At 50.8% G+C, this 26,207-nt stretch overlaps 1 protein-coding gene across 1 annotated transcript; it reads left to right on the forward strand.

Annotated features, from left to right (window-relative positions):
• The first annotated feature begins 899 nt into the window (after positions 1 to 899).
• On the forward strand, positions 900 to 26,058 carry LOC144129634 (uncharacterized). Its single transcript, XM_077663751.1, is given in 6 exon segments — positions 900 to 1,111; positions 1,386 to 2,430; positions 2,432 to 4,101; positions 23,132 to 23,230; positions 24,335 to 24,436; positions 25,893 to 26,058. Coding segments are annotated over 6 exon segments (3,234 nt in total). The 5' UTR covers positions 900 to 959.
• Positions 26,059 to 26,207: the final 149 nt, after the last annotated feature.

Below are 26,207 nucleotides of genomic sequence, written 5' to 3' on the forward strand. Positions count from 1 at the left end.
TTTTTTCTTACCTTTGTACGGTGTACGTTTATGACGATTTGGTCCTTGAGGCCCTCCAGCATCTCTTCCTCAGTGAGGTGGATTAAATGTGTTTCAGAAATCACACCACGGACGGTGTTCAAGGATCGGTGTGCAGTGATAGACACAATGTTGTCCCCAATTTGCACTTGGTTAGAAAGTTTGGAGTATTGGACGATGTCTTTTAGTTCAAGTAGTAGGTCACCATTGGGCATTTTTGATAGTTTGTAGCCTGGACCGATGGCATCAGTCAGACATTTTGAGACTAAGAATGGGGACATAGTTCTTGCAGATTTTTCTGTTTCCTCACTATGGAGGACATGAAATTTTGGAAATGATTCCTTCGTTTTCCTGAAGTTTCCTGAATAGTCATATCTTCGGTCCGCCCTCTTTTATGAGAGCGATCAGGTTTTGAAAGGGCGGGAGCCATAAAAAAAGTTTGGTGTTCTGCAGCGGTGCTAGCCGCACACCGCCACTATAACCTAATACGGCATAACACAGGGTTGTCAGCCACACATGGTTAACCCTCGCCGCCTATTAAAAGTGAAAAAACCGAGAACGGAGGGGACAGGAAAGTTGTAAGAAAGAGATAGGAAAGTGAAAGATGGAGGGCAGGACAGGAAAAGGCGACTGCCGATTTCCCCCGGTCGGGTCAGGCAAAGCCTCCTCGAATTTTTTAAGGCCTCCGCACTTTCCTCCTTGCACCCTTTGACGTCACCCCACCTTGACCGGTCTGGCGGTAGGGTGACTGGTCAAACAAGTTGGTGCACTACCGCCTAGGCTTGTCAGTACACACGTGCAGTGTCCTGTCACGGCAGCTTGACTCTGAAGCTAAGCACGTGTTTCTTTTCGTAGCGTGGTCCGATTTCCTTCTGCAAACGTGTGTTGTGTGCTGCATATCTGCGTCGTGAAAGTGTCAGTGAAAGTTCCGGCAGTCCAGGATGGGCCGCTGTTGCGTGCCGAACTGCCGTGGAAATTATGACGGCGGTCCGAAGGTCCGTGTCTTCTCATTCCCAAAAGACGACCGGAGGATAAAATGGAAGCAGGCCATCCGGCGTGATGATTTGGACATCGACACACTGCGGGATCCAAAGGTAATATAATTTTCCCATATATCAATCACTGTTAATGTCAAATGATAATATACATTCGGATGCATTAAGCATACGGCATGCAACCAGTTCGATACACGGCGTGCTGCAGTTGATGGCAGTTAACTGACATACAGCAGCACTTATAAGCAGCACCAATAGCAGTAATTAGCCAATCTGTGGTAGTAACAACAGCACTTACATCGCAAAAGAAAAAAAGAAAACAGGACGTAGAAAAATTTCATATACTCAAAGGGAACATTCCTCTTTTATGCTGGTGTGCGAGCTCCATTTTAAGCCCAAATACCTCCGGTCTACAACATCGTACACAGGTGCTGATGGAAAGACAATAGAAGTTGCGATGAACCTCACCCGACTCACTCCTGACGCGGTACCTACGATACTGCCAAATTGCGCATCATACTTGTCTAATTCTGCACCGATTCGCGAGGAGCCCGATGCAAAACGGAGACGACGCGAAGCAACTCGTCTGCAAGACGCCATCGAGATGTCACTTGCGACACATGAAGAAGAGGAGCGCAGGAACAAAGTCTCGTCGTATGGGCAACTTCTGTCTCTCCTTGAAAATCTTCACGTCTCAGACTTCTGGGTGATGCGAAAAACTGACGCCGCCGTAGCATTCTTTCACGTCAACGAGAATTCAGCGCCCCCAGAAATCGAACGCTCCGTGGTAGTAAATAATTCGTTGAAGGTGTCAGCCTTTTGGAGAAAAGTTGAGCTGCGCGGTGATGAAATGACAGTTCCCGACAGACTTGAAGACATGCGCAGTTTGGAATCCGTCCTGAAAAGTGTGCAGCAGTTCAAAGCACCCGACCGTTGCGAGAAAGACGAAAAACTGAAAGCCTGCTTTCAATTACTTTTTTCTCTTCTTGATGATCTTTCAAGTGATGACCTTCTGCCAGTGGGAAATATGGAAACCCTAAGATTTCTAAAAGAACAGCTTCATCTGCTCAACAGAGAACGGACTGCATTTAGATATTCTTCAGAGCTTGTCATCTTGTCAAGCATATTTTTCACAATTTCCCCACATGCGTACAAATTTGTTCGCAGCTCTGGAAAATTGATCTTGCCTCATCCCTGTACAATCACCAGACTCTGTAACAAATACAACGTTAGCCCTGCGGCAGAGCAAAGTGATCAGGGTTTTTTAAGTTATATAAGAAAAAAAGCAAATCTTCTGAAACCCCATGAGAGGACGGTAACACTTATGATGGATGAGATCCATATACAGCAATGTTTTGAGTATAAGGGAGGTTCCCTCACGGGAACAGCATCCAACTCCTCTGAAGCTGCCAAAGTTTGCGCACGTATTTATGACGCAGTCGTTGCTTTCTGGACACAAAGATGTGGCACATATCTTGCCAGTTTTCAGCATTGAGGCAAGTGACTTGCATGAAGTCCTCAAAAAGGTTATTTTAGGGCTTGAAAAAGCCGGTCTCAAGGTTATTGCGGTTGTAAGCGATAACAATTCTATAAACAGAAAAGTAATGTCATTATTTTCCAAGAAAAAAGCAATTGACATAGTGTATCCTCATCCGGCAGACAATGCACGGCCGTTGTTTTTTTCGGTGGATCCTGTGCACCTGTTAAAGTGCATTAGGAACAATTGGCTCAATCAAAAAAATCCAGATACATCTTTTCTTTATCCAGAGTTTAAAAGCACAGAATCAAAGCTTGACATAAAAAAAGCTTCGTTTCAGACGCTTCGGGACCTGTATACTTCAGAGCGACACAACCTGTCTAAATTTGCCTATGGACTAACATACAAGGCCTTGCACCCAACAAATATTGAGCGTCAAAATGTGAAACTTGCGCTCAAAGTAATCAATCCTTTTGTAGCACAAGCTCTGAAGACTCCCGGTACGAAACCCGGCTTTCCTTATGCCGCTGATACTGCGGAGTTCATTGATTTAATACACAGGTGGTGGTGCATCGTGAACACAAAAACACCATCAAAGGGCCGACACCTCAGAGATCCTTATCAGGAGCCTGTCAGAAACATGACTGGTGTGCAGCTGCAATTTCTTGGTGAATTTGTAGACTGGTTGGACACATGGAATGACCTGAAGATGAGTGGCAGCCGTTCTGGTTCACTGACTCCAGAAACTCATGCAGCACTCCGGCTGACATCATATGCGTTGATAGAACTCAGCAGGTACTGTCTCGAAGAGCTTAATTTTGAATATGTCTTGCTGGGGAAATTTCAAACAGATAGTTTGGAGAGCAGGTTTGGACGTTACCGCCGGCTTGCTGGATCCAATTATCATATTTCTGTTCAGCAAATATTTGAGTCGGAAACCAAACTGCGTCTTCAAGACTCACTGGTATTTCCAGATATGAAAGAACTCTCAGAGTCCAGCACCATCACATTTGAAGGCAGAAAATTGCAAGACCAATACAACATCACGGTTACATGGGATGACATCAATTCAAAGAAACAAAGTTTGCCCGCAATAATTTACATAGCTGGTTTCTGCGCCCACGCCGCCTTGAACAAACTTCCTTGCGAAGCTTGTGCAAGAAACCTGACTAGAGAGGACAGGGACATTCCACCGGACGAGAACTGTCTAATTCAAGGGCTCACTAGAGGAGCGCTCAAATTTCCGCAGCCTGTCGTTGTGAACGCTGTTCTGCACACAGAAATTGTGCTTGAAAAATTGACGACAAAAGAAAACGCCGCGCAGTTCCATTCCACACGCCATCAGAGAGAGCAGCTCCTTTGCTTACTGAAGCACTTCTTGAGCGATGACGAAGAGTTGGATGTTTGCTGCAAACGACATCACCCAGACAAAGTGATTTCCAACATTTTGTGGGCTGCCACGAACACCTACATGAAAAATTACGTCCAGATGAAGACGGACCTGCTAACGGCTAAGAAGGCCGCAGCTCAAGAGAGAAAATTAAAAAAGTTTAGATGTTTAGAGCTATGCGTGCGACGCCGGCAGATGCTTTCCCGCACTGCTCGGTCAAGGTGCGTGACGTCACGGAGCGAGTGCGCAGGCCTGAAAGTATTCTAGGAGGCTTTGGGTCAGGCCGGAGGTGCCGTGTACAGGAAGCTGGGGCCAAAGTGGTTTGTTGCCTCCACCGAGGGGCCTTAAAGGTCCAAACGCTCCGCATCGGCTCAACCACCAGGATCCCCTTTTCCCCGGACACGGCGATGCCACGCACAGCGAGGCGCGGGTGCTCGGGTCCGTGGTGATGCACTGTTCACCATCATCCCCCTGCGGGGATGTCCCTGCGGATGCTCGGGAACCCGCGGTGTCGCCACTCGCCGACGCCTGCAAGCTGCAGATGCCCCCCTGCGGGGTAACTAATAAAATGAATTAATCCTAGGAAGACATCAACCGACACTCAAGCTTGAAGACTTCATCAGCCGACGCGCAAGCCTTCGACATAGCATACAGACTCGCTGGGTAGAAAACACGTTCGAAGCGCCGCGGCAGCCTCGGACGGCCCGTCATGACACGTGACGCGCAGGCCTGAAACTAGTTTAGGAGGCGTTGGCCCATCACCCCCTCCACACTTCCTCAGGCGTACGCGCTATGTCACCGTCGTCACGTGATTATGGCTAACACTATTAAACTCCGTAGCATTTTTTCGAGCCACGTTTCGTTAGCTAGAGTGACAATGGTTCAGTTCGAGTCCAGCCTCTCCGGTTCCAAAATGACGCACTTGCTTGTCAAATGGCAAGAAAAGGAAAAATGGGATGTGTACGCGATCCGCGCCGTAGACGCTGACGTTGGTATGCAGCTTTTAGCAGGAGAAAGCGCCATAGAAGAACTGCGCGGCAGAACGGTGATGGTTGATTGGGAAGCCGGCCAGCCACCAGCGTCGGCAACCCTTCTGGGTTTCGGTGTCATCATTTACTTTTGGGTCACATTTATGAATGCCAGGAATCTGCCATAATTTAGTGCGTCGCACTAAATAACGGCACGAAGCGCGCAATGGAGCGGCAAAGAACGCGGCTTGCTCTGGAAGCAGAAGTAGGCGCCGTCCCGAACTCTCCCGATACAGAGACCGAGAACGGAACGCAGCCGCCAACGAAGAGACCAAAGGTATGTGTGGTTTTCGTCATCCCCAACTTTGTCTTCACCTATTTTGCTTCGGTAACCTGTAACGCTGTAATATATCGTGAACAAAGCATGGTGTCTGCCTCAGAAAGAACATTAATTCAATGTTGAGACAAATAGACAACCAGTTTTTCTGGAATGGTAAGCAATGTGGACATACGATGAACAAAAAATTGCTACTGGCTGACGAATGGAGCGAGTAAATCGCGATAAGTGGAGGTTAAGATTGCCCTGGACACCGGCAGCAGAGTAACCCCTCGTATAAGAGATATCATCGTCATCAGGCAGACTACACCCACTCCAAACGAAAGCCTCTCCCACATTCCTCCAATTAACCTGGACCTGTGCTGCATCCACTTGACCCCTGCAAACTTCTTGTATTCCAATGAGGTTGAGAAATGATGAGGTTAAGAGATGATGTAAAGGTAAAGAAAAGTTCGAAGTAACATGCAATACAGAAAACACAAAAAATGGTAACTCTTCAAGAGCAGGATTTCAGGAAAGTGTATATTGTATTGGAGGCCAGCTGAAAACCTGGGTTGAAATTCGTCTTCTTGTTGTCTACTGAGGATGCCATAGGAACAGCTTTCTTGTGATTTTATTTTGGCATCGATTCTGCCGAGAAAGTTCGTTTTGAGCGATGCCGGCAGCAGTACGGGACTGACCCACCTCTTTGCCAGAGATCGGCAGCAGCCCAAGAGTCGTCCATCCGTTATTTCTTTCGGTCATCCTGGTCTAGTGACAACTTCGGAGTGCTGAGCTTAAATTACCATTGCGCCTGGAGACAGCCAAAATGGAAGAACAAATATTAGTCTGGGCCAAGTATGACAAAGCGTTCAGGGTAGTGGTCAAATGTCGAGAGTAGTGCAAGTCTGTAGCCCGATAATTAAGCTAATTTTGTAGGTTGTTCCCCTTCCTCGTTTTCTCTTTTACTCTTTATATTGTCACCGGCGAAAATACAGAGAACCAAACTGTTCACTCGGGCGAGGTTTGCCAACACCGCCGCGCTCGTTCTGGACAAAAAAGACGTTCGGCCACGCGCTCGGGAACACAGTTCGACCTCCAGGTGGCGCCGGCAGAAAGTCAGCAGCGTGGCATTGCCCCTCCCATCTAAGAGGCATCGACTCGATGCCGCACGTGAGGGGAAGAAAAAAAAATAAGGCGAAAGGTAATGGCGGGGTTCGGTCCGGGGCTAACGGGAATAAAACGGCTTCATTCGCGCCACGTGGACGACCTCGGACGTCGGGTGTCGAGAGGACCGGGCAGTTCCTTGAGGGAGCACCTCGTAGGTCACCGCGCTGAGGCGGCGTAACACCTGGTACGGACCAAAGTAACGGCGAAGAAGCTTCTCGGAGCGCCCTCGCAAACGGATTGGGCTCCACACCCAGACTTGGTCACCGGGTGTGTAAATCACCTCCCTGCGGCGGAGGTTGTAACGCTCGGCGTCGCGTTGTTGTTGGCACCGGATTCGCTGTCGAGCAACTTGGCGAGCAACTTCGGCGTCACGGACAAATTGGTCGGCATCCACGACAGAAGAGGGAGCAGGATCCGGAAGAAGCATGGCGTCCAGCATGGTCAAGGCTTCGCGACCGTGCACCAAATGGAAAGGAGTGAAGCGCGTCGTTTCGTGAAGCGCAGTGTTGTACGCGAACGTTATGTAAGGAAGTATCCGGTCCCAGTTCGCGTGGTCATCGGCGACATACATAGAGAGCATATCGGCAATTGTCTTGTTAAGCCGCTCAGTCAGTCCGTTGGTTTGCGGATGGTAAGCCGTTGTCTTTCGATGACTGGTGCCACTGAGTCGAAGTACCTCGTTCGTAAGTGCCGACGTAAACGGGGTTCCCCTGTCAGTTAATACGACCGTTGGAGCTCCGTGACGAAGCACAATGTTATGAATGAAAAAACTTGCGACCTCGGCGGCGGTACCACGGGGAAGAGCCTTGGTCTCACAGTAGCGGCTGAGATAGTCAGTGGCAACAGCAATGTACCGGTTACCCATGGAAGACTCCGGAAACGGACCGAGTAAGTCCATGCCGACCTGATGAAATGGGAGGCGCGGGGGATCGATAGGCTGCAGGAGCCCGGCTTGTTTGGTCGGTGGCGTCTTCCGGCGCTGACATTCTCGGCAGGTTCGGACGTAACGGCGGACAACCGCAGCAAGCTTGGGCCAGTAGTACTTGGTGCGTATGCGCGCCAACGTGCGGGAAAACCCGAGATGGCCCGAAGAAAGGTCGTCGTGGCACGCGCGCAGAACTTCGTCGCGAAGCGCAGCTGGCACTGCAAGCAGATAGACAGTGTCCGTTGGGCCGTAGTTCTTTTTGTAGAGTACCCCATCGCGCAAGCAAAACGATGACAGTCCGCGCTTGAAGAGCCGAGGTGGAGATGGGGCGATTCCTTCAAGGTATTCTATGAGGGGCAGCAGGTCAGAATCGGCCCTTTGTTGTTGGGCAAGGGTGGACGTGGTGAGAGCACCAAGAAAAGCGGAATCGTCGTCGGACTCGTCAGTGGGGCACAGGATTGGGGCGCGGGATAGACAGTCAGCATCGCTGTGTTTCTGGCCAGACTTGTGCACGATGGTGACATCAAATTCTTGTAACCGAAGACTCCATCGAGCAAGCCGCCCCGAGGGATCCTTCAGGTTCGCCAACCAACAGAGTGAATGGTGGTCGCTCACGACCCGAAACGGGCGGCCATACAAGTACGGACGAAATTTCGTAACGGCCCACAGCACAGCTAGACATTCCTTTTCCGTTGTGGAATAATTGACTTCTGAACGGGACAAAGTGCGACTGGCGTAAGCAATCACGCGTTCTAGACCATCCTGCCGCTGAACAAGGACCGCGCCGAGGCCAACGTTACTAGCATCAGTGTGCAGTTCAGTGTCGGCCTCTTCGTCGAAGTGGCCAAGCACAGGCGTACACTGCAGACGGGACTTGAGTTCTGTGAAGGCGCTGTCCTGGTCTTGGCCCCAGATGAAGGATTCAGAATCCTTCGTTAGGCGGGTCAAAGGCTCTGCTAGCCGGGAGAAATTGGGAACAAACCGGCGATAGTACGCGCAGAGGCCCAAGAAACGACGCAGGCTCCGTTTGTCTGTTGGCTTAGGGAAGGCAGCTACGGCGGCCGTCTTTTCGGGATCTGGACTAACACCTCGTGCGCTGACAATGTGACCAAGAAACTTCAGCTCTTGAAATGCGAAGTGACATTTCTCTGGCTTGAGAGAGAGACCAGCGGAACGTATGGCCTCGAAAACAGCACGCAAGCGTTTCAGGTGCTCATCAAACGTGTCAGAGAAGATCACGACATCGTCAAGATATACGAGGCATGTCTGCCACTTCAGACCGGACAGCACGGTGTCCATCATTCGTTGGAACGTGGCAGGGGCCGAGCACAAGCCAAAAGGGAGTACCTTAAACTCGTATAAACCGTCTGGCGTAATAAAGGCGGTCTTCTCTCGGTCGCGTTCGTCGACCTCTATTTGCCAATACCCACTGCGGAGGTCGAGGGATGAAAAGAAGGTGGCATGGCGCAGGCGGTCTAGCAATGCGGGGCAGAGGGTACACATCTTTTTTCGTGACGGTATTCAGGCGCCTGTAATCGACGCAGAACCTGAGGGTGCCATCTTTCTTCGTGACGAGAACAACAGGCGATGCCCAGGGGCTCGTGGAAGGTTGGATGACGTCGTCCTGGAGCATCTGTGTAACTTGGCGGCGGATGGAATCGCGTTCTTTGGAAGACACGCGATAAGGACGCTGGCAAATTGGTCTTTGGTCGTCAGCAACGACAATTCGATGCTTGGTAAGCGGCGTCTGTCGGACCTTGGAAGTTTCCGCAAAACAGTCGCGGAAGGAATAGATTAGGCTTTGCACGCAGTTTTTCTGACTGGCCGAGAGGTGCGGGTTCACGTCAGTCGGAATGGCTGTAGCCGTCGCGTCGGCGAGGTCTGACGTGGTGGATAAAGAGCACTGCCTCGTACACTCTCCAAGCTCGTCAAAATAAGCGACGACTTCTGACTTCGTCAAATGTTGCGGTTCACGAGTAAAGTTCGTGACTAAGATTTCGGTACGACCATTGGCAAGGTCTACTAGGCCTCGGGCGACACAAACTTGCCGAGCGAGTAGCAGGGACATGTTCGCTTCAGCAATGCCAAGAGCGCCGGTGCTGTCAGTACACTCGACTGTGACGAACTTGCTGGCTCGCGGAGGGATTGTTATGTGGTCGTCACATATGCGCAACATTACTTTACAGGGCTCGGTGGTTGTGTTAACGGCTCGCTGGGCGGAAAAAGATACCATGAGTTCCTGAAGGTTTATGATCGCACCATACTCGTGAAGGAAATCCATGCCCAGTATGAGGTCCTTTGAACAGTCAGCTAACACGGCAAAGGAGCCGGTGAAAGTAAGACCACGGATTTGGATGCGGCAAGTGCAGACGCCGATTGGTGTCACGACATGGCCACCGGCAGTGCGGATCACGGGTCCACACCAAGGCGTCAGAACCTTACGGAGTGTCATGGCTAGCTCCCTGCTCATCACAGAAAAATCAGCGCCGGTATCGACGAGTGCGGTCAGTTCATAACTGTCGACGGTTACTAAAATTTCAGCGGAAACTAATCGTTCGCAGCACGTCGGTGGGGTCGTCGGATCGGGTCGTTGACGCTCGGGCCGTCGCGTCCAATCGTCGGGTGGAGGCTGTTGACTTCGTGCAGCGGCGGCGGCCCTACCCCCGGAGGACGCCGTCTTCAGTTTTCCCGCCGAGGGGACGTGCCTCCGAACTGACCGGAGGTTGAGGGCCGACTGGGCGTAGCAAAGCGCCTCGAGGATGGCGATCGCGACTGTCGCCGCTGTGAGGTCGGGGGCGGCACTTGAGAGTTCAGGTACTCCTCTATGTCCCGCGGTCTTTCACCATAGCGCGGTCGAGGCGCGTCCGGTGGGAATCCTCTCAGACCCATCCGCCGGTACGGGCAATTCCGCAGAACATGGCCGGGCTCCCCGCAGTGGTAGCAGAGCGGACGATCGTTGGACGTTCGCCACACGTACGCTTTGCGGAATGGAGGGCACGGGTCCTGCTGCTGCTCGATGGGACGCACGTGACGATGGGGTGGTGGGGGTTCGGCAACGGGGCGAAACGCTTGCGGCGCCGGGGCAGGTCGGCGCAGGGCATCGCTGTAGGACATTACGTGCGGCTCCGAAAGGGGTGCTGGGGGTGGCTGCACCGCTCGCCGGATTTCGTCACGGAGAACATCGCCTGTCGAAGGTACGCTTTCTGACGGAGCACTCAAGTGGAGGTGTCGCAGTTCTTCGCGGACAATGCTCCGCACAAGCGCTCGCAGCGCCTCATCCCCGGGGCCTGGCAAGGACGTGCAGTACTGAGCGGCCGCTACATTTGCCTCACGGCCGTATTGGGCACTCCGTTCCTGCAAGGAACGTTCTATGGTCGTCGCTTCCTTGGCAAAGGCGGCGACAGTTCTCGGAGGGTCGCGCATGAGGCCAGCGAACAGCTGCTCCTTTACCCCACGCATAAGGTGCCTCACCTTTGTAGCTTCGGGCATGGCTGGGTCTGCCCGATTGAAGAGGCGGGTCATGTCCTCAATAAACATGGCCACGCTCTCGTTGGACTGCTGTGACCTGGAGCGAAGGGCAAGCTCGGCATTCTCCTTTCGCTCGCTCGATCTGAACGTGGCGAGCACCTCGCGGCGAAAATCTGCCCAGTTAGAGAAGGACGCCTCGTGGTTCTAGAACCACGTTTTCGCCGAGTCTTGCAGTGCGAAGTACACGTTCAGCAGCTTTCGCTCGTCGTCCCATTGGTTGAACGCGGCCACACGGTCAAAACCGGCCAACCAATCTTCTACATCCTCGAACCGGTCGCCGTGGAAGGATGGTGGCGACCGAGGTGCAAGAAAGACGAACGGCGGGGCACTGCCGAAGGACTGACCTCTCTGGCTGCCAGTGGCGGAAGTCATGGCCCGAGCAGGAATCGTGAGTGGCTCAAATTCGGGTTGCAGGCCTCGCAGGCGACGGCTAGCTTTGTGGACAGGTGTGGCGTCTGCTCGTCGGGGAGAAGCGTCAGGGCTATCGTCCCGGTCAGCGTACATGGGATGATACCCAGCACCTCCACCAAAAATGTCACCGGCGAAAATACAGAGAACCAAACTGTTCACTCGGGCGAGGTTTGCCAACACCGCCGCGCTCGTTCTGGACAAAAAAGACGTTCGGCCACGCGCTCGGGAACACAGTTCGACCTCCAGGTGGCGCCGGCAGAAAGTCAGCAGCGTGGCAATATTATTCTTCGGTTAGAACGCAAACCATAAACCGAAAAAAGTAACGTGTTACCGGTAACGCCGTTACATTTACCGCGTTACCACCAACACCGCTTTTAAATCACTTCCGAAAGCATATCTGACAAGCTTGAAACTCGATGGCCGCGACAACAGGTTTAGGGCGGAAGGAGCTTGTTAGTCAAGATGGGCAACCTGCTTACATACTTTCAATCTTCTATAGTCGGGTACAACTTTAGAAGACAGGAGAGGCCCTGCCCAGATGACCGAAGTGCAGCAGCCAATTGCCTCCGCGACTAAAGAAATAGTCCCGCTCAAAAAATTGTGACTGCTTCTAAAACGCGTATTTCTCTGTATAAATAAGATTTGTGTATCTTGATGAGTGGTTTAGTAAAACTATCATGATGCAAATGCTTCAGCACATGCCGGATCGCGAGAGAAAAATAACTCCGTGCCTTCTACAACGCTGTGCGTCGTCTGCTACGGAGCGAGATCAACGGCACCGGGCGTGTAACTACAAAACAGTCTGGCTCAATAGCATAGGATTCACATGTACTTTTTGTTTGTCTCCACAAGCTAATTTTTTTTAATGTGTGAGGCTTATTTTTCAATTGCTACTTGTTTCTTTTTTTTGCGGTTGCGAACCTACAATCTCGTGAGTTCACGCACGTTCGCGCACGGCATTCCGTACCTCTTTTCCGCCATGGAGCCCAGCGAGGTGACGTCGGAACGCGAGCCTTTGTTGCCGAACGAGCCTTGTGTCGCATCGATGATCACACCACCAAGGAGCCTCGGCAAGAGCGGCCGCATCCTAAACAGCGATTCACGCAACATGATCTTCCACTGCTACACGTTTTGGCGTAACAGGGAGCCTGAACGCAGCGTAGAGGAGACGAGCAAGTTTGTCGCTGACATGCTCGGTGTCAGCGAAAGGACTGTGTTCAGGGTGAGTAAGGAAGTTAAAAACTTCGCATTTTTCGGGTGGAAAGCTGACGACGCCGTCCCGAAAGCGCCCACGCAATGCGGAGAAGAGAAGACGCGGCGCGAAGTTTGACAGCTTCACGTTGTGCGCGCTGAGGTCATGTGTGCACGATTTCTTTCGCCGCAACGAGATACCGACGGTCGAGAAGATCACTTACGAATTCTCGGAACGTATGGAACTCCCATCACTAAGGCGGTGGACTGTGCGTCGCCTGCTTGCCGAGATCGGCTTCAAGCACGAAAAGAGAAGCCGCAACTCGCTGCTTATCGACCAGGATGACATCACTGATTGGCGGAATAGCTACCTCCGTGACGTGGAGCGCTACCGAGCGGAAGGCCGAAAGATCTTCTACCTGGACGAGACATGGGTGACGGCGGGACACACTCGGTCGATCGTGTGGACAGACACCGTGGTGCAGAAGCGCGGACGCCTGTTCGCTCGAGCAAATGGCCTAACGACGGGTCTAAAACAACCTTCTGGGAAAGGTCAGCGCCTGATCGTCACGCACATCGGCTGCTTGGATGTATTCCGAGGCCAAAAGACAGGCGACTACCATGAGGAAATGGACGGCAATCGCTTTGAGGGCTGGTTTAATGGCGTTCTGCAGAAGTTGCCAGCTGGTAGCGTCATTGTTTTAGACAATGCACATTACCATAGCCGGCGAGAAGAGAAATTGCCAACGACGGCCTGGAAGAAGGAGAAGCTACAGGAGTGGCTCACAAGCAAGAAGATCACCTACGCTGAAAGGATGATAAAGAAGCCGCTGCTTGAGCTGGTGGCATCTGTAAAGTCACACTTTCTCAGCTAGATCGTAGACAATACAGCTGTAAGCGCCGGTTGCATTGTACTCAGGCTCCCGCCGTACCACTGCGAATTTAGTCCCATTGAGCTTGTTTGGGCCAAGGTCAAAAATGGCATCGCTGCGGACAACAGAGACTTCAAGCTGTCCACGGTCGACGCCATCTTGAGGGAGAAAATCAAGCACGTAGCGGTAGGAGACTGGGCGAAGAGCATTCAGCACGTGATGGACTTGGAGGCAAACAAAGTTCAGACTTGACATGTCTGGGAGTGAGCACATTCAACCCATCATCATCCAGCTGGGTGAAGATGAGACTGAAGAAAGCGACTCCGACTGCGAGCTGTCTGGCATTGAGCCACTCGACGAAGCATAACGGCTTCTTTTAACGAAAAAACAGCCTTTATTAGGGCTACCAAAATTTTTCCCGTTGGTTCGCAACAGACAACCATCCATTCCGTGACCTCTGAAATAAATAAGCAATTCCATTTATGGCGTATTCCTTATAACAGAAGCTCAATTCTGATAAGCAACGTCCAGCACACATTGTGCTCGATTTAAGAAGTGGCACAGAAACATGTTTAAATGCTGGTATACCTGAATTGAAACACAACTGTTAACTCTGATTATCTTTGGCGGGCTCAAAATGCAGATCAAAAGTATACGTATCAACTGAGGCGCTACGCGCCCACTGTTGCTATGTGCTTGCTATAATGTGCTAACTTGGTAAGTGTTTTGATCAATTTGGCTTTCATTGCAGACAGACCCGGCCTTGACAAACGTAGTAGCAGGATCCAACGCTGTTAAAACAATTATCACATGGCCCACCTCGACTACCAATACACAAAAGCCGGGTAAGACCAAGTTCGGGACGCATCACCTCGAACGCTGTACGACGAACGGTTGCACTAAATTGTTATGGGAATGTAGTCGATAATACCACCATCACATTTGAGGTCAGCCAGTGATGACATCGCTTGATTTAATCTACAGCTTCTTGAATTACGGGGTGGGGATGGAGGACACGGTACGACGTCACATTACAGCGTTGCCATACCACCTGATATGACGTTAAATTACACTTTTGTCACGTGAGAAGGTATAATGTCACATAACATCAATCTCGGCTATCATCATTCTCATCGCTTGATTCGTCGGCTTGCGACGTCGCATGATGCCGTTTCGTGTGGAAACTTTTTTTTGGGGGACATGACTTTGAGATTAAGCTTTCTAATCCTTCGGCATTAATAATAAATTAACCGGCTGACGCGGAGGTGGTGAAACCGTCCGTGCCATGCGGTTATTCGAAAGTCTCGTCTTTTGAAGAACTACAGACCAGTTGCAAGAGAATATTTGGGCTTGGCTGGGTATCATCAGGAGCCCGGGCGTTTCCTCCACGGGCTACGCATGAACGCGCCGATTACCTGCGATACCACTTGGTCCAAGGATACGGGTAGTGTTGAACTGGGCAAAAGTGTAGGGCGGAGCACTTTCTCGTACATGTGCCACCATGGAGTACTTCTGAAGTTGATAGATTGGCGACAGCGCGATGAGACGTCAGTAAAAAGCAAGACGGCCTGGCGCAAACACAGGCAGGTAGGAGCACTGGTGCGGAAAACGGGAATCATTTTCGGGTTGGTGTTTGTAGGTTCTGACATAGGATGCACGTAAAAGACGTTGGCAGCCTTGAGCGTTTGTCGCTAATCAAATCAGGACAGCCTTAGAACTCAATCAACCGAAACACTGGGGATGCTTTTGTAAAGGCTACTAGGCAATCGAAATGAGCTGTGCCAAATACGCAGAATGTATCTCACCACTGCATATAACCTTCATAGATTACAAGAAACGATTTGGTTCAGTCGAAACCTCAGCAGTTACAGAGGTATTCCGGAACAGGGGGTTGTAGAAGTGCCATATGGAAAAATATTGAAAGATATATCTAGCAGACGCAAAGCCACCATTGGCTTCCATAAATTAATGTAAATCTATACATGGAAGGACATCACGCTAGGAGACGCGATCTCTCCGATGGCGTTCACCACTTGTTTACAGGAGACTGGGAAGTACTGGGGATATGAGTTTATTGATAATACCTTAGCAATCTGCAATTCACTGATGACACTGACTTGCTAAGCACCTTAGGGGACAAATTCCAAAGCGTGTTAAATGACCCAGACAGGCAAAGCAGAACGAAGAGTCTAAACATTGCTAACTCTACTTCGATACCGGTGCTAGCCGCGAGTTTCGGTTCAGCAAGGACACCCACTTTTGGGTACTGAAGGAAAGCGACAGCCTGACTACTAAGTAGCCTATATGTTCTAGCGATTAGCGGTGCGGCAAGGTGGGCAGCTTCGGGACTAATAGTGGTCTTACTCTTTCAGGCTGCTATCGTTGGTCACAGAACTGAAAAAGTCCTGTACCGTGGCGTCAAGAACAAGATATGAGGAATGTGTGGTCGGGCTCCACAAGGTGCCGCCCCAAAACAGCGTCAGTGCCACAAGAACTGGCGGGGGAGCTCAACGAGCATGGAGCAAGGTATTGTTGTTGAGGGCTTGAAGGAAAGCGTTGAGCTAAATGGCATCAATTATACAAAACTTATTGTTGATGCTGATTCCAGCACTTACCGGTCTATTATAGCAGCAGCACCATATCGCAAACAGCGGGTTGAAAAAATTGAGTGCAGAAGCACCTACTTTGACTCGAAACTATAACAAAAATCGCAATATCACTCGGAAGAAGCGGCTTGAAACTATTCATTCTGAAGTTAAAAAACTCTTCAAGCAGCTGTGCGCCTAAGGCATGGAGTTGCAACAGCAATAAAAGCTAGATCTGAAAACACATCGTTTTCTGAAAAACTAGACCATCTTTTTCGTGGCACTAATAAAAGTGTAAACCATAGGTTTTTTAAGCCACACCAACTTCTCTGATTACTTCTCTTCCCGAAGCAAAGCGGAGAAAACATATTTCCTGAAATAGTTCAAACAAGCATCATAGAAGAAATTTGTTCCGATGAGCACAGTGGCTGCAAACGCGCCGAGCCTAATAATGGACGTTGATAACAATGCTGCCGAGCAGTACAACTCCATTGCGGCAAAATTTGTAGAAGGAAAGAGAATAAACTATTCTTTGAAAGGATCCTTTAAGACAATGTGTTTTGCTGCCTCCTTATCGCTGAACTGACAAGGTACCTACCGCTAAAATATCGCGCTCAGGATTTCCCCAGGGAAGCTTAGAAAGTGCACAGCATCATTTTGTGAAGGCATTAAATTCTAGGGGGAATTCAAAGCGAAATGCACCGAAAAAGAAGCTATCAACCACCCCACGGTGCCAGCGCGGACAATATGAGTAACATATTTGTGCTGATGCTGATTACGGTGTACGAGACATGGAGCATGATGCTTTGCATCTGCTTCCGGCAACTTCCTGAAATCGCTTTGCTATCGGCAACAACATTGAAGATCAGCAGCCAGCATATCAAATCAGAGTGGATGCAGTCTGTAAAGAGCTTGACAACATCATTGTTTGGTGCTGTTTGTAAAATGAAACCAACGACGGTATGACGACGGATAGTTGGCGACATCCTGTAAATGGAAATAGCTTCTAAAGCCATTCGGTATGGCAAAGAACACGAGTGCTTGACACTCAAACAAGTCGAGAATGAGTGAAACATCGTGGTGAAGGAGCGCGGCCTGTTTGTTGACCAAGAAAACTTTTCTTGGCTCTTGCTCGGACGCACTTGTAGGGGCGGACATTCGTGTTGAAGTCAAGTGCCCGTAGCAGGCAAGAAAACTTGCTCAACTAAAAGGATTTTGCGCAAGAAAAAACGTGCTCTGAAGAAAACGAGGATGAGAGAACTGAAGAGAAACAGTAGTTATGGGCAACAAAGCGCAAAGATAGCTCAATATTGCTTGCCGTGAGAAGTGCCTATTTGTGTTGTGGACTCAAAAAAGCTCCAACACTGAGATGATTTCAGGCACCAATCGCATTAGGAGGACGACATCTTGCTGCGGTTCAAAAAATTTTATGTATACTGCTTGCTGCCAGAGCTAGCGGACCCAAGGATGAGCTGTGGCCTTCCAATTTGTGAGCCTTATTACACTGTCGAAGCAGAAAAGACTTGCTTGCTCAAGCAATCTTTAAAGGAAATATCTACAAATGACAGTAGCCAAGAAATTGCCTAGCACACCCATCCTGACTTGAGCGCGTATTTCGTTTTTCCTTCTTCCCCTGCCTCCATTACTCCGTCCCGCACAACACAGAGGGACTGCGTTCACTGCGCAGCTGACACAAGCCACCCTGCACTATAGAAAAGCAGGAGATACATATGCGAAAACTTGGCCGGTTCGCCGCACCGGAGGCAGCATGCAAACTGCAACCCCAATGCAAGCAGGGACGCACGGAGCAGCAAGCGTCGATGCACCGCTGGACTCGAGCAGCCTTCGAGATTAAGGTCCGCCATCGCTGTATCAGAGGAGTGACGGCGCACGTGAAGAGAAAGTCCACTTTTATCCTCTCCCCTCCTACTGATCCTACTTATCGACTCAACACCGTTTACAAGCACATTGGGTCAGGGTCGAGTGAATCAACCTACCCCTTGCGGCGGAGTTAACTGGACCAGACCCGTCGACTTCCGACCCAACTCGTCACGCGATTACATGAACCCCAGTACCAGTTTTCGGCCCGATAACTCAACAAAAAGGCCGTGTTGGATTCATGTAAGCTCCGCTATTGGCTCAAGGGCCTCCTATGAGGAATATTTGCAGCTGCATTTTTTACTTGTACCATCACCTGGGTCACTGCGCCCTTGCGCTGGGGAAGGAAGGAACATTGTTGTTCTAGAATCTTCTGAATAAGGAGCCTCCTTCCTCTATTTTGGTACTACAGTTAAACCTGTCTATAACGAACCTCCGTACAACGAATTCCTCGATTTTACGAAGTTTTTCTATTCCCCGTCTCCAGTCCCATAGAAATCCATGTATTTGTGACCTCAAAGTAACAAAGTGGCCGTGCGAGAGAACCTCCAAATAACGAATTTGCCCCGTCGACCGCCTCGTCTTTTTTCCCCATATTTTAAGAACATAGAGCTAAATTGTGCCAATTGCTTCGTTAGTTAATGATCAAGAACGATGAACGCCTCAAAAAAACATTCGCAGCGGCGGCGAGCGAGCATCATCACCCGTCCGCTCGGTGGTGATGATGATAATGCACAGGCGCCGCTTTATTGCTTCCGCGCCGGCAGCGCCACTCTTTGGCCGCTGGAGAAATCACTTCACTTCACACTAGGTGGCACTACACGCGTTTCTAAAAAAAACTTGTTTTCAGCTGGCGCTTTCCGAACCTGTTTCTTTGTTCCCTTCGCCGTGCCGGCGTGTGCGTGCTTTGTTCTCGACTTCGTATATCTGTGCGCCGGGTCGCGTTAGTGCTTTGACACATCGAGAATGAATGCGTCTACGAAGAAACGGAAAATATTGTCTCTTGAGGACAAAATTGCTATTCTGGACGCCGTTGCTGCAGGCGAAAAAAAGAAGGATGTAGCTGCCAGATTTGAAATCCCAGCCAGCTCTCTCTCTACGATACTCAACGCGAAAGATGCGATTCGCGGTGCAGTGGAGTCCGGTACTAGCGGCAAAAAGAAGAAGCTAAAGCCGTCAACATACACCGACGTGGACAAGACTGTGTTCACATGGTTCATGGACATGAGAGCTAGAAATCTTCCTATCAGCGGCGCTCTCTTGCAGCAAAAGGCACGGGATTACGCCTGTATCTTGGGATTTCATGACCTAAAGGCGAGAAACGGATGGCTTCAAGGCTTCAAAAACAGGTATGGCATCGTTGGAAAGATAATAAGTGGTGAGTCCTCTTCTGCGGACAGCGATGCTGCCAATTCTTGGGTCGAAAAGAAACTGCCAGCAATTTTGGAGCGCTACGACGCGACCGAAGTGTACAACTGTGACGAGACCGCTCTTTTTTATCAGTTGCTTCCAAACCGCACCCTGAGCCTGAAAGGCGACGTCTGCCATGGAGGCAAGCAGAGTAAACTTCGTTTAACTGTTTTGCTGTGTGTTAACTCGGACGGGACTGACAAGCGCGTCCCACTGGTTATCGGTAAGAGTGCCCGCCCCAGGTGCTTCAAAGGAACACACCGGATGCCCGGGAAATACGTAGCCAACACGAAAGCGTGGATGACGCGAGCCATATTTGGTGACTGGCTGAAAGCGTTTAAGGCCCAGCTCATAAGGAGTGGGCGCAAGCTCACCCCACAACTCACCGAGTCTTACCTCGGGTGGGTGTGGTGGCAGTCACTGAACGGAAGGCAGCGCTGCAGCGACCCCTTCTTGCGACTCGTGGAGGCCATAGCACGGCACTACCCAATGTGAAATGGGCCATTTTCCTGCCATATTCGACCCCCTCCAAGACTCAAAACTGCTTTGGCAGCTTTTTTTTTTTAACGGTCCCTCCCTCTCGGGGCCACCAATCGCGCTTCGGCAGGGCAGGCACGATGCTTACCACTGTCTCTCACTCGAGCTCCTGTCTCTAACCCAGTCGCCTATGCGCACACTTGGTGCAGTCGTTTCGAGCCACGCACTTCCACGTGCGCGGCGACGTAAGAATATTCGTGTTACGTCATAAAAATAATTGTGATATGAGGTATAAAGTGTTGTAGGCGTTACCGGAAAAAAGGGAACAAAATACGTTACTCTTTAGGCTAAAAATAAAGTAACGCGTTACCATTACCGAAAAAAAGCACCGCTCGTTACTTTTCCGTTACTTGATGGCAATAAATTTTAATTACTGCGTATTCGCCTGAAGAACTCACGACAACAATTTTACAGAGCTCATATTTCACATAAAACGCCTAGCTGCAACAACTATTTCACGAGAAATCCTGATTTAACGAGAATAACTTGCACAAACGTGCAGGAGCTTAGCAATTTTAGTGGCCTAAAGTTGACAATAAACACAAAATGACACTTTATCATCAATTATAACTTCAAAGAAAACATGGCTGAACAAATTTACAGTAATTCTGAAAAATATGATGTACCTAAATGCTCGGCATGCTTGCACTCTAGAAATAGTTGTGTGGCAACGCCAGCTAGGCAGTATCAAGACTATTCGTTGAAGCGCACTCGAGCATTTAATTATGCAACGCCAGCTAGGCGGCAGCAAGCTCGCGAGAGGGCCGACCTATAAGCGCGCTAGCGGTCGAAAGCATATCAGCCCTAGGGCGCCTTACAGCCGACATTTTGTCATCGCAGGGGTCTGTTGAACCTCGAGTAGCAGTATCAAGACGATTTGTTGAAGCGCACTTGAAACATTTAATTATGCAACGCCAGGTAGGCGGTAGCAAGCTCGCGAGAGCGCCGAGCTAGCATGGTGGTGGTGGTTGTTGCTATGAAGTGGGTGGGAGGGGGATAATGGTGTAAGAATAACATACTTGCACCGTGGTTGGCCCTTAGGGCCGTTGTACGATCCTTTCGGAGCGCCTTCCGCCTCGTCCGCTTCGCGAGCGGTCCGCCAGTTTCCGGCCGCCAGGCGGACGTGAGGCGGAAAGGTGTTGTACGATCACTATGGCGCTTGCGAGCGAGGCGGATGGTCCCAGCATGCCGATTGGCGCGCCGGGCATATCCGTCTGTCCAATAGCCTTCTCCGGCTGATGGCAACGTAGCCGGCGCGAGCGCACCGCCAGCATCGCTCCTTCCCGTCTGGACCTTCGAGGAGTGTGGATGTCTCCTGCCTCTCCTCTCGAGACGTGTTCGTTCCCTTCGACGACGACGTCTCGCCTCCGCCGCGCCCGGCGCACCCTCCTGCCCGCCCTTTGGACGATCGCAAGGAGCACCGAGCGCGGCCAGCGCCGTACGGCGCACATCCCAAGGAGCTACTAGGCCGCCCCGCCGGCCCGTCGCCCGCTTAGGGTCCCGTCGCCCTACTCCTCGTAGGCCTACTTGCCCGGCGGCCGGGTAACCCTCGCCAGCCGGGAGAGCCTCTTCGGGCCGTCGTCGTCAGCTGCAGCGGCCCATATTTCCTGTAAACACCCCAGCAGCCGGCGCACCTGATGACGTTGGCGGCGGCTTGTTCGCCACCTTGACTGCTGCTGTGCTGCCCTGGACGTGAGCGCGGTTTCCCTGCTGCCCTCCGCCCTCCCCGCGCGCACTTGTGCGTGAGGGGCCCCGACGCGCCGTCTTCATGGCGGTATCCAGCGTTTCTTCCCCCTGCTGCTGTCCTGACGCAGCCCCCGGCGGTACGGCCAGGCCCGCATCCCGAGATCCTGGACACGGCCGCCGGTCCTTGTGCGCCAGCCCGCTGACGCCCTGCTGTCATCACAGCCCCTGCGCGCCGCCGGCAACGGCGGTTCTCAGCGCACCCCGCCGCGCTGCCTCCCAGCAGTCTACCTGCGGTCTTCACCGGCCACCCATCGGTGGGGCTCTCTGCAGGCAGGCCTTGCAGCCTTCGCCTGCCCTGGTCGGCTTTCCGGCTGCTCCGGGGTGACGGCTCCTTGCCTCCGGCAAGCCCCCGACGTGCGCACGCCACTCCCAGCGCGCGCCGTTCATCTTCCCCTCCCCAGCGAGTCGGCTGCTGCAGCGTGCCTGGTGCCTCGGGTGTTGTCTTCGGTGTCCTTGTGAAGTGTTGTCCCTGTCCTGTGCCACCACCCCAATCCCCTTCCCCTGGCCCCCAAGAGTGATGCCCACGAGGCCAACATACGTCGGGGCCAGTATCCCCCTCCCCAGAATATCCCTTAGCAACAACAACAACATCGCTCCGCGCGCCGAAACGGACTCCCGCATCCCAAGGGACAGATCGGTATGCGCCCGACTACCTTCTCCCTTGCCTCCTTTCCTGCCCCCCTCTCCAAACCCCGATATCCCTGCACGCTGCGCTTCCCCCCCCCCTTTCCTACCTACTTCCCGTACGAGCGCCCCCCAAATAATAACCTCTTTTCGTGGTCACGTGGTACTTCTTTCCGTTCCTCGGCGACCTGCACCTAGGCTTAGTAGGCTGCGCTTCGGCATCGCCATGGTGTGCGTGTTGAAGTTCCTGCTGTTGTCGGCGGCTCTTGTCAGAAACCAGATGAGTAGCTCTTGTGTAGAGATTTTGCGTGGGTACATGGCCAACACAAACAGGGCGAACTGGCAATTAGTTGCACAATTCGTCGCTGCCGACGCAATCATCCAGCTGCAGCGTAGGCGTAGACGCAAGCCTATACGACGTCTTCTGCGAGATCGACGCCACTTTAGTCCGGGACATGAGAAATGGAGATGGCACAGACTTCTTCCAGTACTTCCGGATGTCTGTGGAAAGGTAGAGTGCGCAAGTTCATACCTTCCTTGCCTTTTTCGTACGTGTGTTCGCGTTGTCACATGGACGCTCTCGACGGGTGCAGATGCCGATACTCGCGGTAATGCGGGAGCGCGTTTTCGCGTCATGTGAACACTTTATAACAAGTAAATTTAGTATAAAGAAGCAAGCCTAGAATGGAAAACGTGTTCACGCGCGCAAACATTTGTTACATAGGCATTGACGTCTTTGCATCGTTAAGTTAGTGAGCACACACCGCGTAGGCAGGCTCGAGAGTGGTCCTCATGAAAAAAGACCAGAGTTGACAGCGGTTCCTTAAGTTTGTTGCTTTAATTTCAAATTTTCTGGCTTGGCCGCACGGCATCATGCGTTCAGCAGTGCCGCGGCTTCAGCAGTAATAAATGTGGGCTGATACGCGGTCGATATAGCGTGCATATACCACTGCATTTCGACACTCGTTGCTGGGTGCACCATACAGCACCGCATATGCAGTATTTGTCTGCATAAAATGCTTGATATTCATTTCATTAATCTGTTTAATTTTGCAGCCAAGTGTTTCATTCCGCTCATGTGATTGTGCAGGTTTTACCGTCTCGTGGAGCTGCTCAGACCCCTAATCGAGCCACGCAGAAGCACGGTAGTCAGTTTGTCGGCCGGAGAGAAGCTTGCATTCTTGTCAAGGTGGGCTAATGTTACATTTCTTCAACCTTCTGTACAGTGCCATTAAGTATCGTGCCATGAACAGTACATATTGCATAATGAAAACTTAAGACATGTACATGCCGGTCCTTTCCTGTAGTGTTCCACATGTAGGTAAATATTGTCATTTATTGTCCACTTCTGGCCGACAGTTCACAGTAGACAATTTAATGTGTAAAATGTCTTGTTCTGCTTGTGTCCTATGTACATACAGCTGGAGGTCTAGCCTTCCAATGGCAGCCAGTGTATACTTAACAACTGCATTTTTTTTTAACTTTTGCAATGTAAGAGTGCTCACGGTATGATTTTTCGAACATGCTGATGATTAGCTCCTGTGAGCTGCCTAAGTGTGCTCATTCTTTCAGCATGCCAACAGCTTTAGCTCAGAGTTAAGGCTGCAGTAACGCTGTTTTCAGTCGACTGCCTTCATTTTACGATGTTTACAAAACAGTTTCTCCACCACTGTGCTCACTAGCGCATTCCAAAGTGCCCTTGTGTGAGGTTAACATAGGTCTTCCTTTTCTTCACATCTGCGAGTTGTATCTGCTTCAGTCAAGGAAGTGGTTGTGTTATCTCAACCTTTCAAAGTGGTAAATGAAATCTGATGCCTCACTATTAGCAGAGATATTTCTGAGTGACCTATGTTCGGGCATTGAACCTTATGCATCCAATATCACTGGAAAACCTTGCTGGGTTCTCGTCCTCGACCGCTTAGCCCATGTGCTCACTGGTTTGTTCAGCAGCAGACCACTTCTGTGATGTGAGGTAGAGGTGAAACAGGCAGCAGTTAGCTGCAAGAAGCCCAACAGATCAGTCCTATATTGCAGCTCGTGACAAGGCTGCTGAAGTAGTAGTCTGGTGAATACAAGAATAATGCTGCTGGAGGTATATTTTATGTTCACCTGACCTGTTTGAGACTCATCTGAAGGTTGGCGCCATGCATGTGCTTGCATTTCTTGCTTACACCCTTCAACAGCAAAACCTGCCCTTGCTTATTCATTTAGTAACATATGGGCTTAAATATGTGTTTAATGTGGGTTCAGTGTTTTCGATTCATCCTTCTCACTAAGCTTTCTGTACTTCCAGGTACCTGGCACATGGTTCCACGATGAGGATAATAGCAAAGTCGTACAGGATCTCTGACAGCATGGCTGGCCGTATAGTGAGGCAAACCTGCCTTGCCTTGCGGCAAGTTCTCGAGCCCTTGTACCTTCCACACCCAACAGCTGCCGACTGGAGACGTGTAGCTGCCGAATTTGAAAGAGAGTGGAACTTTCCAAACTTCATTGGAGCAATTGACGGCAAACACATTGATATAGAGGTGCCTGGTAACTCTGGAAGTCTATTCCATAACTACAAGGGCACTTTCAGCACAGTCTTGCTGTGTGTGATGCCAAATATCGGTTCACCTTAGTAGACGTTGGAGAGTGTGGTTCTCGTGGGGACACTGGCTTATTCAATGACTCTGACTTTGGGAAGAAGTTAAAAGCAGGCCACCTGTCCATACCACAGCCAAGGCAGCTCCCAGGCACTTCTTTAACACTTCCCTATGTCATGGTTGGAGATGAGGCCTTCCCCCTCTCTGAAAATCTCATGAGGCCTTTCCCAGGAGCAAACTTAAATTCAAAAAGAAGGATATTTAACTACAGGCTTTCTCGAGCTAGGCGAACTGTAGAGAATGCATTTGGTATTTTGGCTAACCGGTGGAGGATCCTTCATCAGGATATCAGGGCCTCTACAACATCATTGGATGCTATAGTATACGCCGTTGTAGTTTTGCACAACTACCTGAGGACACTGGATGACGAAGAGGACACTATTTTTCAGTGTTGCTCTCCAGCAGATGTTGACAGGGTGGGGAAGGATGGGCAAGTGATTCATGGCCAGTGGAGATCTGATGCCTACACAGGTCCCTCCTTTTCAGATGTACGGAAGTGCGGCAGCAACAACTACACAGTTCGGGCGAAAACAGTGCGAGAACAGTTCATGCAGTACTTTCTCAGTGATCATGGCCGTGTACCATGGCAGGACAAAGTACTAGAATCTGGCTTTGTACGTCCTAAATAGCAGGGTACACTTGCCTGGAACATGAACTCTGTCGCCACTGCCATTTTCTGGCCCGAGCCTGGTTCAACGGGCTCTTTCAGAGGCGCTCGGATGGCCCAGGTTCAGGCCAGCCGGCCACATTTGGTGCCCTGGTTTGCCTGCAGAGTTCGTACCACATCTGCGTTTGTTCTGTGCGCTGCATTTAGAAATTCAAGCAATGTCTGGCTTGCAGTGGCAGCACAGCGCTAGGATGCTACATGTGTTGACCACTTGTAGGCTCGGTTCCCATTTCTTAATCCGTAAAGATGCTGTTGTTCTGCTGCCGCCACCAGTTTTTGGACTGAGTCCGGTTCAACGGGCTCTTTCAGAGGCGCTCGGATGGCCCAGGTTCAGGCCAGCCGGCCACATTTGGTGCCCTGGCATGGCTGCAGAGCTCTCGTCTGTCTCGTGTAGATGTGCTTATCAGTCTGTCCTGTGAAAGTTGCCTGTACGTTTTCATCTTTTTCGTGTGGCATGCCTCATAACGTCATTTCATTTGTTTCATTCCTTTGTCTGTTTGTGCCTGTGTCTGTCGGTTTGTACCTCTGTTGCTTTTCAGGCTGGTGGCAAAGGTCGCTGTTAAGCTGTACGGAGGTGTTGCAGTCCACAGTGCAGCCGTGTGCATATCCTTTTCCAAGATTGTTGCCAATGTATATGCCACTCCTCTTGATCTTTGGGCTGTGTCGACTATCACCTTGGCCGGCACCATTGTTTATATGCCATAATTATGTGTTTGTGTGCTTTACGTTTCCACCTTCCTATCCTTTCAACGGCTGGGAAACCAGACCATGCAATGGCACTCTCGGCAGAACCTGCCTGCTAGAGAGCGCGGTCCCCAGGTGGCGGATAGGGGACCTGCTGTACGGCAGTGCGA

Source organism: Amblyomma americanum, chromosome 4 (genome assembly GCF_052857255.1).
Source record: "Amblyomma americanum isolate KBUSLIRL-KWMA chromosome 4, ASM5285725v1, whole genome shotgun sequence".
Lineage (NCBI taxonomy): Eukaryota > Metazoa > Arthropoda > Arachnida > Ixodida > Ixodidae > Amblyomma > Amblyomma americanum.